The 14,363-nt window shown below is 38.7% G+C and overlaps 1 protein-coding gene across 1 annotated transcript; it reads right to left on the bottom strand.

The window, feature by feature from the left end:
* Nucleotides 1–3,287: 3,287 nt before the first annotated feature.
* On the bottom strand, nt 3,288–6,287 carry LOC116317500 (zona pellucida sperm-binding protein 3-like). The gene is made up of 9 exons (XM_031736289.2): nt 6,072–6,287; nt 5,255–5,562; nt 4,853–4,971; nt 4,621–4,724; nt 4,353–4,530; nt 4,122–4,239; nt 3,945–4,027; nt 3,643–3,731; nt 3,288–3,456 (listed from the first exon to the last, which is right to left on the bottom strand). The coding sequence occupies exons 1-9, from the start codon at nt 6,250–6,252 to the stop codon at nt 3,371–3,373; spliced, it is 1,266 nt and encodes a 421-aa protein (XP_031592149.2). The 5' UTR covers nt 6,253–6,287; the 3' UTR covers nt 3,288–3,370.
* Nucleotides 6,288–14,363: the final 8,076 nt, after the last annotated feature.

Consider the following 14,363-nt stretch of genomic DNA (forward strand, 5'->3'; position numbering starts at 1 on the left):
GTTGAAAAGGATGTGTAGAGAAGAGTTTAAGCTGATTGTTTTTGGGGTTTTTTTGCTGTTTGGTTCAAACAAACAAACAAACAAACTGAACACCACAAAAGAAAAGTAATGCCAGCACAGCTAATGCTAAGAGGAAAACAAAATACAACAGGAAGTAACAAATCATTTTTAATTACATATTTGATCCTTTTTCAAAACCTGCTTTGGTATGAGCTTCACACAAGGGTGTCAAACTCAAACAGAGTTCGTCTGTCATATGCAGCCTGAATTGATCTTAATAACCTGTTAAAAAAGCAAAAAGTTCCCTTTTTCTTTAAAACAACAAAACAAGGTTAAGTATGATGTAGTATGTGAAAGAACATCATTAACGTGGGCCCTTCAGTTCACTCTATAAGAAAACTTAAATGTAAAACAACAACAACAACAAAAACAAAAAAACAAAACTGGCATCCCATACAGACTTTGTCCCATAAATGAAAATAAATAAATAAATATAATAAAATCAGAAAATGGATAAATAAGAATAACATATTATTCATTTATTTATTTGGTGGACCCACTGTTAAAAAAATGCACAAAACACAAAATTAAAGAAAAGGGGAATAAGAGCACTATTCGTTAAAGGTGAAAGTGCTGTAAGTAAATTTAAGCACATAATTCATCCACTGTCCATCTGTTTCAATGCCGTGTGCCAACACAGTACAGAGCAGCTACCTGAAAGCTACTCACAAAGAGGCCGATTGTCTTGTTAATAATTTCACATCTTCACTCCATACGACTGTAGTGTAGCTCCTGAAAAAGCAAGACTCCGATCAGAGGCACTCGACTCGCTGTTATAGTTTGAACCTTAAAACAGACAACTCATAAAGTGGAGCAAAATAATTTGCTGCTTTATTTAACCCCCCCACACACACACACACACACACACACACACACACACACACACACACACACACACACACACACACACACACACACACACACACACACACACACACACACACACACACACACACACACACACACACACACACACACACACACACACACACACACAAAAACTAAACAAAAACAAAAAAACAAAAACACAGCCCTCAGTAAAGCTAGAAAATCTTATTATTCATCACCGATTGAAGGAGATAAGAACAACCCTAGGTTTCTCTTCAGCACTGTAGCCAGGTTAACAAAAAGTCAGAGCTCTGTTGAGCCAACCATTCCTTTAACATTACCCAGTAATGACTTCACGAATTTTTTCACAAATAAAAATTTAAACATTAGAGAAAAAAAAAATACTCATAATCATCTCACAGATATAACAACATGTACAGCTACGTCCAATATCATTAATATTTATTTTAGACTCATTTTCTCCAATTCTTTCTGAGTGAACTTCAGTAATTATTTTCAAAATTGTTTTTTGACCAGGATTTGTCCTGCAATGCACATATTAAACAAATATGTAGGACTGCTTTCTTCCATTTGCGCAATATCTCTAAAATTAGAAATATTCTGTCTTAGAGTGACTCATGCATTTATTACTTCTAGGACTACTGCAATTTATGATTATCAGGATGTCCTATAATAGAAAAAAAATCCCTGAAAAGTTTTTAGCTGATCCAAAATGCTGCAGCAAGAGTACTGATGGGACTACATAGTGAACGCATGTTTTTCCAATATTGGCTTCTCTTCATTTGGCTCCCTGTTAAATCCAGAATCTAAGTAAATATTCTGCTCCTCACATACAAGGTCTTGAATAATCAGGCCCCATCTTATCTTAATGACCTTCTAGTACCATATCACCCCATTAGAGCACTTCACTCTCAGACTGTTGGTTTACTGGTTTCATTCCGAGGGTATTCAAAAGTAGAATGGGAGGCAGAGCCTTCAGCATCTAGGTCTGTCTTTGTGGAACCAGCTTCCAGTTTGGGTTTGGGAAACAGACAGCCTCTCTACAAACTAGGATTAAAACTGTATGACAAAGTATATAGTAAGGGCTGGATCAGGTGACCTTGAATCATCCCCTAGTTACACAGCCTAGTTTCGGGACACAGCTACTCACTGTAATAGGTCTATGCTACTGGGGGCTTCCCATAATGCACTGGGTGTTTCTTCTTCACTTACTTCTTTTACTCACTGTGTTTATATGCCACTCTGCATTTAATCATTAGTTATTAATCTCTGGCCCTCTTCCACAGCGTGTCTTTTGGCTCAGATGATACATAACATAATTCAATCTTTAAGGACAAAACACAGGAAAAAGTCCAAAATTAATGTTGCCCTTTGCCATTTTCAGATCTTGCAAAGCTGTCCAGTGGACCAGAGTGTAGCTTTTGGCATTTATTCATGTAAGGATTTACACATCACTGAGCCTAGTTAGGGAGGATATTTATCGATAAATTAAGATGAGCAAATTTAGTAGCTTGACCGTAGCTTACCATTTATTGTAAATGCTAACTAGCTTATTAGGTGAAGTTGCCAAATATTCAAATAGCAAGGATATTTGAGAATTTATCAGGCTGTATGAGTTAAACATATATTTTTTTAAATAAATTAAATTTTCTACAAAGTTCACCAATATTTTTTTTTTTAGATAGAGTTATTTGGTCAATTCAGTAAATCAGCTTTCAATTTCAAGACTTTTGAGCCTGACCTTTGTTTAAGGTCAGTCAGCAGCCATCCTCTCCTCCCCTGAGAAACTGAAAGCAGAGACTGATGACTCAGACAGGTAGCTCCTCTCTGGCCTGTGATGGATGCTGTTGTCCCCACAGCTCAAGCAGTGATGAGGAAAGGTGGCTTGAGGGTGAAGTTGCTGGTGTAGGTCAGGAGAACAGCCCTCTCTGATACATGGCGACAAGGCTTTCCCAGCTGTGTCTACTCAGGTGATGTCATTCAAAATGGATAATGGTGGAGGAGCAGAGTAGCTGGCCCTATGCAGCACCAGTAACTGCTGAATGATTTGAAATACACCGTATTGCCAAAAATATTTGCTCATCGGTCTCATATGCACATGAACTAGAATGACATTTGATTCTTAATCCAGTATTTACTATGATGTAGGCCCACTCTTTGCTGCTACAACAGCTTCAACTCTTCTACAGTAGGAAGTCTTCCCACAAGGTTTAGGACTCTGTACAGGCCAACTAGTTCTTTCACACTAAAACTGCCAGATTTCACATTCATAAACAGATTAATCCTGAAACAGCATTTCCTCTTAGAACAAAACTAAGATCAGCTCCGTAGTAGAAATTACATTTCAAAAAGAAAAACAAGTTTCCTACAAGTTTTCCATGTATTTTTTTTTTTATTTAACACCAACCTTAAAACAAACCAAGGACACAAACTTGTGCCTAATTAGTGTAAAAGACCTTTATTATTGAATAAGGTCCTTTTTCCATCTTAGAGGTTTCTCCTTTACTGTGATTGGTCCAACAGCCATTTCCTTTTCCCACTTTGTACCTTGAACAGATAAACAGTGTGACATCAACCTGAATATTTGTATCAATTTTCATATTGGAACTCTGAAAAATATTTATTTGTGTAAATTTGATGTTTGAACATGATTTCTGGCATGACAATTCATAATATTTAATGGCTGCATTACATGGCAAATGTATCCCTAACTGAGGGTGTGTTGCTGCTTACCCTTTACAGTCAGGCTGCTCTTTGTGCCTGCCCTGCAGTCTGTGTCACAGCAGGAGCAGGCATGATGGATGCCACTGGCCTCCCTCCACCTGTCATTCAAAAAGGTTCCTCTTACTTACTCCACATACTTGTTAGTTAGCTGAGTGCACCAAATACAATGAGCATACCATTATGATTTTTATCTTTCCAATAAAGAAATTGTAGTATTTTAGCACCAGTACCAGCGTTATTAAAATCCTTTTAAGCAGCTGAAGATGAAATTTGAGGACGGGAGTTTTGTAGTAATACTGCTAGTGTCTTACCCACTGGAGAATGAACAGGCTTTGTTGGTGGCATTGACATTTGCAGCAGCTTCTGTGGCCTTCAGGCTGCAGGTAATGTATATCTGACGATACATATACAAAGAAGCAAAATCTACATTTCTGAGCAATGATGTGAAACCTGCATCTGTCTGGCAGGAAAGCTGTTGCATATCTTACCACATCACTGTTTCCGTGCTGGAACCTGAAGGCCTCCAACTCAAATTGTAGTTTGTCTTTGTGAGACTGAGGCAGGAAGCGAGAGCTGGATCCTGTCAGCTGACCGTCAAACATACACCTGAACACAACACAGAGAACTCGCATATTAAACTCACATTTAGAAGAGCAAGGCTAAAACATACAAGTAACAATATAAACATATTTGTGGGTTACAGAGTATAGTAAACTGACCCATTATTTCCCAAGAATGCGTATCGAGGGACAGTGTCCACATTTGGGACCACAGTTGCCACACAGCTGTCTACAGTTACTCTGAGAGGGACGTGGTGAAACTGTTCAACTGAAGCTTCAAACTTTATCATGTCTCCCAGAAAAAACTGAGTGCTTGAACGAGGGAACTGCCAGTCATCTGAAAGATACAGCACAAAAAAAAAAAAAGAAAAAAAGAGAAGGAGGACCTGAAAAGTTACTGTAATTTGTGAACAAGAAAGAGGCCCACCAGTCATTAATCTGAGGGAGAAGTAGAGACTTTCCTCTGATGCGTTGGTCTCACTGAAAGGAGCCCAAGTTGGCTTCAGCACGTCACTGCTCACATCATTCTTCCTAAAACACAAAACAAAACCCAACTGCAAACACCTGAAAAAGAAAACTTCAACAGAGTCTGACTTCTGGGTCCAGCTTTATCAAAAAGACATCCTTTTGGTTGAGTTAGAAAAATAAAAATGCCTGACCTCCGGTAGTGACACTCGATGCTGACGGAGAAATCTATAGTTCGGACGATGGGACTGCCCCCCAGAGGGCTGGGCGTGTAGAGCAGTGTGAACACATAAATGAATGCCTCCTCAGACATCTGAAGCATAGTTTTAAGAACATTTCAAGTTCCATAAATTTGAACCTTCACACAAACACTATTATGAACACATATTCCTACTGATTGGTCTGCAGTTCTAGTCTTGACTAGTTCCTAAGTCAAACACAATTAAAACCCAAGTACCACTATTGATTTATACCAACATAATTAGTTATTTTATTGACTAAATACCAGAGACGGTGAAGAATCTAACAAAGAAATTGGAAAAGGAAATGTCAGACCTTGGTGAAAGTGCATATTAATTTGAACATTTAAGCCTCACCAGTAACTGGCTGCCGCAACCATGAAGCTCAGACTCAAAGATTAGGATCTGAGCCTTGGGGTCTTCCTCTGTGGCAGCACATCCTCCCAGTGTGACATCTGCAGTCTGAACCAGAACACCAATCCCCAACAGGTCTCTCTTGGCTTCCACTCTGATAGAGTTGTCCCCACAGATGACTTTGATGCTGTCAGGTGCCACTGGAGTTCTCAACTCAAAGTTTGGAGGGAAATGAGGTTCATCTTTAGTTGGTTCCTCTGGAAATCTCCAAGACAACGGTTCAAGGAAAGGTGGCTCCTCCTGTCGGACAACTTACAAAGAAATATGGATTCTCTCAGTTTGTTTTGTTCTTTTAGTGCTGAACAGTTGTGCAGTTCAACAACAGCGAGCCCAATCTCTAAAAGGTTTTTCTCTGTAAAACCCAAAGATATCTTTACTAAACAAAACTTGCAAATATTTTAGTAGAGACTGTCCAAGGATTGTTTCCTTACCAATATGGCACCAATGGAAGTCATTTGGTATTAAGCCACAGTGAGCAATAGTGAGAAACTTACAGCTTCTCACGACTAAACTGAGAAAATTGTGTACAACACCATACACCATAACCCCTATACTGTACTATACGTACAACACAATTAAATTCATAAGATTCATCAGAATTAGAAATGATGCAGTAAGCATAAATGTTATTGCTCTGATGATTGATTTGACCCCATTTTAGATAAAATTAAGAGATTAAGATTATATTTGTTTGTCATATACAAAAATACATATTTGACTTCTAGAGAAATGAAAAATGATCACTTCGTGTGTTGTGTACCTGCTGGTCTCTGGACTTGCTGGTTTGCTCTGTGGTTTCCAAACTTGCTGGCTGCAGGGTGGAGGATCTCGTTGGACTCCTGAGCTGCTGCTAAAGCACCACAAACAAGACAAAAAAAGATTGTGATCATTTTGTCAGGCATGTGTTTACTGTGTTCCATCTGTTTGAAACAGGCGCACATGTGCAAAAGGTGGCTTTGTAGAGCTGACTTTTGGCCCTGCCCACTATGTAATTGACCTGATGATTCTGCAGCTGAGTCATGTTTACCTGTTCTCAGACTAGGTAAATAAGATCCCCAACTCCACTGACTGAAATGCAGCCCCACAGAGTCCACACTGTTGATAGATGCAGACTCCTCCTCCTGACCTTCTTTATTTGTTTTGTCATCAATTTTCTTTTTAAACACATCATCTTTTCATCAGCACTGCTCACAACTGTAACCAAATGCTCCCAGGCAGGAAGGAGACAGATCAAAGCCATGGCACCGGCACCACCTCCAGACTTGGATTAGCTTGGCTCAGTGCAGATCAACACCCCCAGACCCAGAAAGTATTATTTCTGAGACCTGTACTTGTTGCCAGTCCAAATCCAAGTCCAAGCCTGATGTTGTTCCCCTTTTCCTTTGGGTTCTGTGTGTATGTTTACGCTCTCATGTATTATTCCTGCTGGTTGGTATTTGAGTCAATTTAAGGTTGTCTTTTACAAAGTTTTGTTCACCTGTGGTTGAACCAGCTTTACAACAATGAAGTCAGTATCATATACCGCAAATTCTGTTTACCTCTCTCAGAGGTGGGTTGTCCGGGTTGCTCCGCCTTCCTGTCAAAGTCTCACCTGCCAAAGATCAGCTGATTTACTCACCTGTTCCATTTCTGGTCATCAATATGGTTTCTTAAGACTGAAGCAGTCATTACTACAGTTGTTGCATCAGCAAGAAGTAGTATGCTCTGGCTTTTCTTCTGTTCATGTTACCAGTCAGTTTGTTCTTTTGGAAATAACCTCTGTTTCTGTGCAGACCTCTAAGCGTTTTATATGCTGAAGTATGTGTGATAGCGTGTGTCCACCCACTCTGGGAACCAGCAGCAGTACGGACAGTGTTTTTGTCTTGCCTTTTTCACACATCCTGTCAATAAACCTGTGCTAACCCCATTCAGTGTCCTGCAATTGAGCCCATCATTCTGAATGTTCATGCATATCTATCTACCAACAAAAAAATAACACTTACATTTAAAATATTTAGCAGTAATTTAAAATCATTTAATGCAATATTTTATAAACAATAAGGTTTTTTGGAAGCCCACAGATATACAGAACATTATAAAAGCCCTATATGAATCTATATAAATCAATGTTTATGAATGCATAATGTTTACAAAAATGTGTATGTCACAGATATTGCAAATGAAATATAATTATATTTAACTAATACTGAACATTTGTAGTAATGTTTAGGCTGGCTCACCTTAATATAAAACCTAACAAGACAGACAATTTGGTCTTAATTTGAATAATTTGCTAGGACTCCATTCTACAGCATCTACAGGACATGCTGGCCACCTGGTCTTGCATGACAGGGCATTAAAAAAGAGCAAAGAGCAAAAAAAATCTTTACAGGTAAAGAAACATTTTGTATTGTCTTCATAGTGTATTATACAATCACTCAGCTTTTTTATATGCTAAATAAAACTCCTGCATTGTTCTCACAGAAGTTCAGTTGTTACTTTGAGAAAAGAGAGAAATCCCTGAGAGAAAGCATACTCTCTTGCTCTACTTTTAGTAAAGGGCAAAAAAGACATGTTTCAGCAATAAGCTGTCATCAGTTGCTTCTCGTTACAGTTGTTATTTCGTCAATGAGAAATGAGTCCAGACCCAGCTCTGTGTGCACGTAATATAAATATATTTAACGTAAGAAACAACATATGTTTTATTTTTTGCCATATCAAAATGAATAATACACATTTATATATATAATTTATTTAATATGTTAAAAATTAGACAGAAAATGTTCGATATGACTCCGTTTGTGTGTCAAAGACTAATTAAGGTCATGCTAGAGATCATCCCGGTAAAACTGTTTATGAGTCGCTGCATAGAAATAATTAGTCCAGCCAAGGTCACAGTAACACTCAGGCCAAAACAAATGCTGAAACACACTCATGGACAAGCACACAAACACAAAGAGCTCTGTTCTTTTTGTAGCTGAGAGTCTTGAGAGACAGAGGGGAGACTACAGTGAGAGGACCAGAAACCAGAACCAGATCTGAGCTGTCGAGTGTAAACCCGGGGCAGCTCATCAGGGGTATCACAACTGATCACACTCACATTCAGATTCCTCCAAAGTCAAACCCAGGACCTCCAGGCTATGACGTGAAAGTGCTGCACGTAGTGATGTAATGGAAATATCTCAGGAATGGAAAAAAGGAAATATTTGGAACTCTCTTCATACATGGTGGAGCAATGTCAATGCAGTGCCTATGTGCTAATAATGCATACGTGTGTGAAAGAAGAGAAACTGACAGGCTTTGTGGCGCCAGCCTTGAATGACTATTCAAGGAGTGGCATTGTTACTTTATTTTTTAGCTCTGGAGAACACCCTCACCACCCACCACCACCCCTCTCTCCCTCTCCCCCTCCCTCTCATGTATAAACAGTAGCAGTCTCCTGGGGCTGTTAGCAGCTCACCTTCACTGATATTAATGAGCTCTTTCTGCTCATTTCCCTTATTTATTAACTGCTGATAGCCAGAGGAAAGGTAGGTGTGTGTGTTTGTGTGTGTGTGTGTGTGTGTATTGTTGTTTGAGTTTAATGTTAAATGTTATTTTTTTGCACATGTGGCTGTTTTTTTTTAATGTTTCTCAAAAAGGAGCAGTTTGTTAATGATGATGTCAGTGAGTTTTAGGAATGACCTTAATGGAGGAGAATGTTTTTTTGTTTTTTCTTTTAGAAAATAAAAAAGCTTTAATGGGGCACAGTCACTCACAGCCAAAGGGACAAATAGGGACCACATCCTCATTTTAGTTTTGACACCACTTCTAGTACATAATGGCTTAAGCATGAATCAAGGCTGCAGTTTGGGAATGGCTTCAGGCAGATCCCCAAATAAGTCATGAACTGGAACCAGTGATGACTGTATGTTACAAAGGTCAAAGATTGTTACGAATATGTAACTGGTAGGCAAGCTTGGGATTGGGTGGTCAGGGATTCTACAGAGTAAAGGGAACGTGCCAGCAAAAAGGAATGGCAGGAGAAGAAATCAGAAGAAATTCCTGATAATGAGAGAGCTTGATAGAAGAGTGAGGGGAACCTGAATCAGGTAGCGACCTGGCTGAACTCTGAACAGAGGCTCTGATAGTGAAGCTTGCTGGGATTTTTGGCCCGGCAGCTCATAAAGGTTTGAGGTTGAATTGTTGTTTGGCTGGTTAGTTTACATTATTTGAGTAAAGTAGCGATGAATACTGTATAGATTTTTTAAATGAACAAAGGTGACCGTAAGCAGTTTTGGACGCAATGTGATTTTGGCCCATGAAAGCCTGAAGGTTCCGTCCCTTCTGCAAACTCTCAGCTTTTGTTCTTTCCATATATATTCAATTGGATTCAGGTCAGGTGATTGGCTGAGCCATCTTTTTCTTTTTCTTTTTCTTTTTCGGAAGCCAATTAAGAGTTTCCTTGGTTGTGTGTTTGCAATATTGTCTTGGTGAAAACATCCACCTCCATTTCATCTTCATCATCCTGGAAGATGGCAGCAGGTTTTTATCAGGAATGTCTCGGTACATGTTCACATTTATCCTTCCCTCAGTTATATGAAGCGTGCCAGTGCCATATGTTGAAAAACAGCTCCACACCATGATGTTCCCACCTCCAAACTTCACTGTTGGTGTGGTGTTTTTAGGGTGATATGCATATGTTAAGCAACAATAAAGCTCCGACAATCTTGAAAGGACTTGGTGTTTTTACTTGTGTGACACCTTGGGAATGAGACACCTTTTTACAGGCCTTCAGTTGGACTGAACCAGCTGATATTAGTTTGCACTAAGTGGCAGGATTGCTTTCTAATTACTGATAGATTTCAGCTGTTGTCATGACTTTTTGCACTTCTCTATCCCTGTGTCATTTCTCATTTTTACACAATTTATGGACATCTTTAGTTTGATTTCTTTGCATCTGTGGATTTGATGGGTTGTTAGCAATAGCTGATGAGAATTTCATGTTAGTAGCACCTTTAGAAATACATTTACCTAGAAAGTTGATCACGTGTTCAACACTGTTTTTACACGCTGTGTGTGTGTGTGTGTGTGTGTGTGTGTGTGTGTGTGTGTGTGTGTGTGTGTGTGTGTGTGTGTGTGTGTGTGTGTGTGTGTGTGTGTGTGAACACTTTCTGCTGTATGTTTGTGCTTTGTCAGTATGTCCACCACGTTTTAGGGACAGAGTGGACACACTTGCTTGGACAGATGGGGTTTGAGGTCATCAGAAGACAAGCGAGCGCTGTTGTTGAATCTGCTGTGCAGCACATTTCTTGTTTGACCTTTGAACTTGGGTGTCCATTCCAGTCACCTTGCTGCACTCTGTCTTCTGTCTCTGTTGTGTGACTCCTACAGTTGCAAAAAAAACAGAAATACACTTGTTTTATGGGGAGAAAAACAAAATGAAAACAGACCGACAGATGTTTCCACTATTAATCTCTATCATCTAAAATAAACTGCAGCACATTTTTGTATATGAAATCTAGAAAGGTCACAATATACAGAGAAGCTGATGAAAAGCAAACCCTTGATTCTTTCTGAAATTTTAACTATCAATAAAATGATCTGCTCATTTCATGGTAATACTTGGCACAAGGACTTTGTCACATCCTTGGATTAGTACAATTAGAATTATATTGACTGAGGTTGATTTGGTGCCAACAACTAAACCTTTGCTCAGGAACCCATCTTTCCTAAACCTTTTATAACTATACCCTGGTTTCAATTTGCCTCTGAAGTGTTTATGTGTGGTGTCATCATCATGCAACCTTAGGATCCTCAGGTTTTGCACTGCATTTTTATTCCCTGTCCTACCCTCATCCCACATGGCTGAGACAATGTCCCACACTTTGATTGGTTCTTGCTTGCAAAAGTAAGCACAGTCTCACAAGAAACTTGGCTAAAAACAATGTGCTGATCTATGCATCCATATTGAAACCTAAAGATGATGCAGACAGCATCTGAGATAACAGTTGGGTTTATTTATGGAACTAAAATCTTGCAATGCATCAAAGTGTGCTTTGAGATAATTTGGGAAAATCTGACAGCAAGTTGTTGAACCAAAAGTGGACTTTTTAACAATGACAAGATAATAACACTGCCAACTACCAACCAAGAACTGCTTAAGAGAAATGGGTTTAATGAAAGTCTAGAATTTAATGCCAGTGAAATGTTGTGCACGGATTTAAAAAGTAGATCAAAGAAAACTTGTGAACATCGTACAACTAAAGGAATTTTACATAGAAGACTGGCAAAACATTTAAGCAAGTTTAGGTCAGATACTACTGAGCAGTAACGAACTGGACAGAACTTCTGAGATCAGGGTTATACTGTAATAAAACATTACATCTATTGACATGTTTAACAAATGATTAAAGAATTGGTTTTAAGTGTATCATCTTTAACTGTCGGCACTGTGGAAAAATGATAAAACTAAAGCAATTGATTTTTTTCTTACTTATTGTGATGACTGAATTTTGAAATTAAACTTCATTTGTTGTGTAAGAAAGAGGGTTTCCTTATTAGTATGATGGTAACTTGTTCAGCACCTCAGGAACATCAATAACGAGCTGCACACACAAGGTTTATTATTTGAGTATTTTAATAATTAGCAGGTAGCTTTTTGTTCCAGGTCCTGCACACAGAATTGTTTTTGCTTTTGTGTTTCACTGTTCTTTAAAAACTTCAAGTAAACTTTGAACGCGATAGAGTTTGAGTGAGATCAGTGGGTAGATGAAAATGTTTTCTAAAATCTGATCCTACACTGGTCTGTAGGTGAATCTGTTAACTGCAATGAGATCATTTCCCTGGCAGTGGTGTATGCACCTACTGTTTGTCTAACCCGACAACACACACAGTGAGCTTCAGATCAGCGTGCTGTTCAATAGAAAGCCGTCTGAAGCTAGTGTCTCAGTCTCTTGGAATTAGATCATGTGGGTAAATAAACACCTCTTGCTTCCACTATAGTCTGTTTCAGTCTTCATCTCCACTGAAATCCAGCTGCAAAAGGCTGCCTTGTTACATGTTGCCCGGTGAGTCGTTCACTGAGCATCTACGGTACATAACTCCCTTCAAAGTCAAAACCAGAAACCCCACGAACCAGAAACTTTCTGCTGTCAGAGAGACAGATATACATGTATCTAAAAGCTTTCTAACATCATAATCTCGCTATGAGATCCTCTCTCCAGCAGCAATGCAGAGGGTAGAGCAGAGCACAGACAGGTCTGACATGAGTGGAATAAACTGGAGAGCAGCTCAGGGCGAGCAGATGGAAGGAGATAGGAAGTCCAGGAGGTGCCCAAGAAGAATAAGAGTGGGATGTTTATCTTCTCATAGCCCTCAGCTCAGCATTATTATTTTCTAGAACAGACGATAACATCGAGGGGAGAAAGTAAAGCAATTCCATGTTTAAAGGACAGAAAAGGTTTTAAGATAAAATAAATAATTGAATAAAATATAATTTTAGAGGTAATTTATGTTATAATATTCAATGTGTTAATTAACAAAAGGATATTCCTCCTGTTTATTATTGCAGAAATGAACAGTATGAATAAATGTAATAAAGGTATCTGTACTTATCTGTGCTTGAGTATTTTTTTTTCCTCCCTACATTTTAACACAAATATCTATACTTTCTACTCCTTTTATACTTTTTCAAAAGAGGCTCGTTGCTTTAGGTTCAGCTGTATCATTTATAGCATTTATCCTCAGGGGTTAAAGTGGGTCGGAATGAGTGCAGGTGTCCTTATGTTGTAGTCAGCATCTAGCTAGTGCTACAGAAGAAGAATGAGCATAAAGAGTAACGTTTCAACATTTCTAGCTCAAAAAACATCAGCAAACACACAGACTGTCTGTGAGCAGTGTTATTGGCTAAAATAAGAGAGGTTAGATTTAATGGTAATACTGCTCAGTGACACTAGGATAAACTGCAGACTTAAAGATATATAATAATAAATAATGTCATCACATATTGGACTTGTATATTATATATTGTGAAACGTCCTGCGAAGCAATCTAAGTATACTAACTTTGTGTTATTCAAATGTTGCATGAAAATACTGGGTAGTTTTGTGCAGGATAAACAGGTTAGCTTGCGTTAATGTGCTGGACTGGAACACAGTGATTGTAGTGGCCAGTGTTGGGTTACATTGTGGAGTAGTGTAGCAGAGATTAATTTACATTTAAGATGATGGCGCTTAGATTCATTCACTGAACTCAATTCACAATCCACAAAGTGCAACAGATCAGCTGATCACAGCCTGTACACTAAGAAAACATGGTGTACAGGCTGTAGCTGATATTAGAAATGATTGTGAACTGTTTGTATTTTCCCCATGCTGAGCCATTACAGCAGATCTTGCTACTGTATCTCACTTTCACCCCTGACAGACAATAGTTTTCTTTATTCTCTTTTACTGCTTGTGTCTGAAAAAACAGATTCTGGGTGAGTACATTAATTAGAATTTGAATTTAGATTTGAATACCATTTGTATTCTTGTGTACTAATATCATTTTTGTATTATATTAATATGGCAGAAATTCCAGTCACCTGTGCATAAAATAGATGGTAGAATTGTCCTTGAAGAAGCTACTCTTTACTTTGAATACATTTCAGAGCGTGTACTTTTTCACTTGTACTTGAATAAAGAAGTTGAATCAGTACTTCAACTTTCAGTGGTGTATTTTTTAATACAAGTGTCTGTACTTCTACTTAAATACAGAGTGTCTGTACTTAGGAGGAGTGGAGCGGACAGCAGACACGCTTGCTCTGCGTAAAACCATAAAACCAGCTTGAGACAAGGAAGAGCCTGAAGACAGCACGCTGCTCTTCCCCTGTCTCTGCCTTTTCTGTATAAAACAGGTTAGTAGTGTGAGCTAACTAATTGCAATGCACATAAAAAGCCTAAAACCTTTTCTTGTGTCTGTCTGATGGACTGAACAAGAACTTTCCTGTCAGTTGTAATGAGAGTTGCTACTGAGGCTTCCACTTGTAGTGTAGTGAGATGCCGAGCCCACTAAAAGTTTTATGCGTGCATGACTACGTCCCTGTTAGCTC

The sequence above is a fragment of the Oreochromis aureus genome, linkage group 7 (assembly GCF_013358895.1).
Source record: "Oreochromis aureus strain Israel breed Guangdong linkage group 7, ZZ_aureus, whole genome shotgun sequence".
NCBI lineage: Eukaryota > Metazoa > Chordata > Actinopteri > Cichliformes > Cichlidae > Oreochromis > Oreochromis aureus.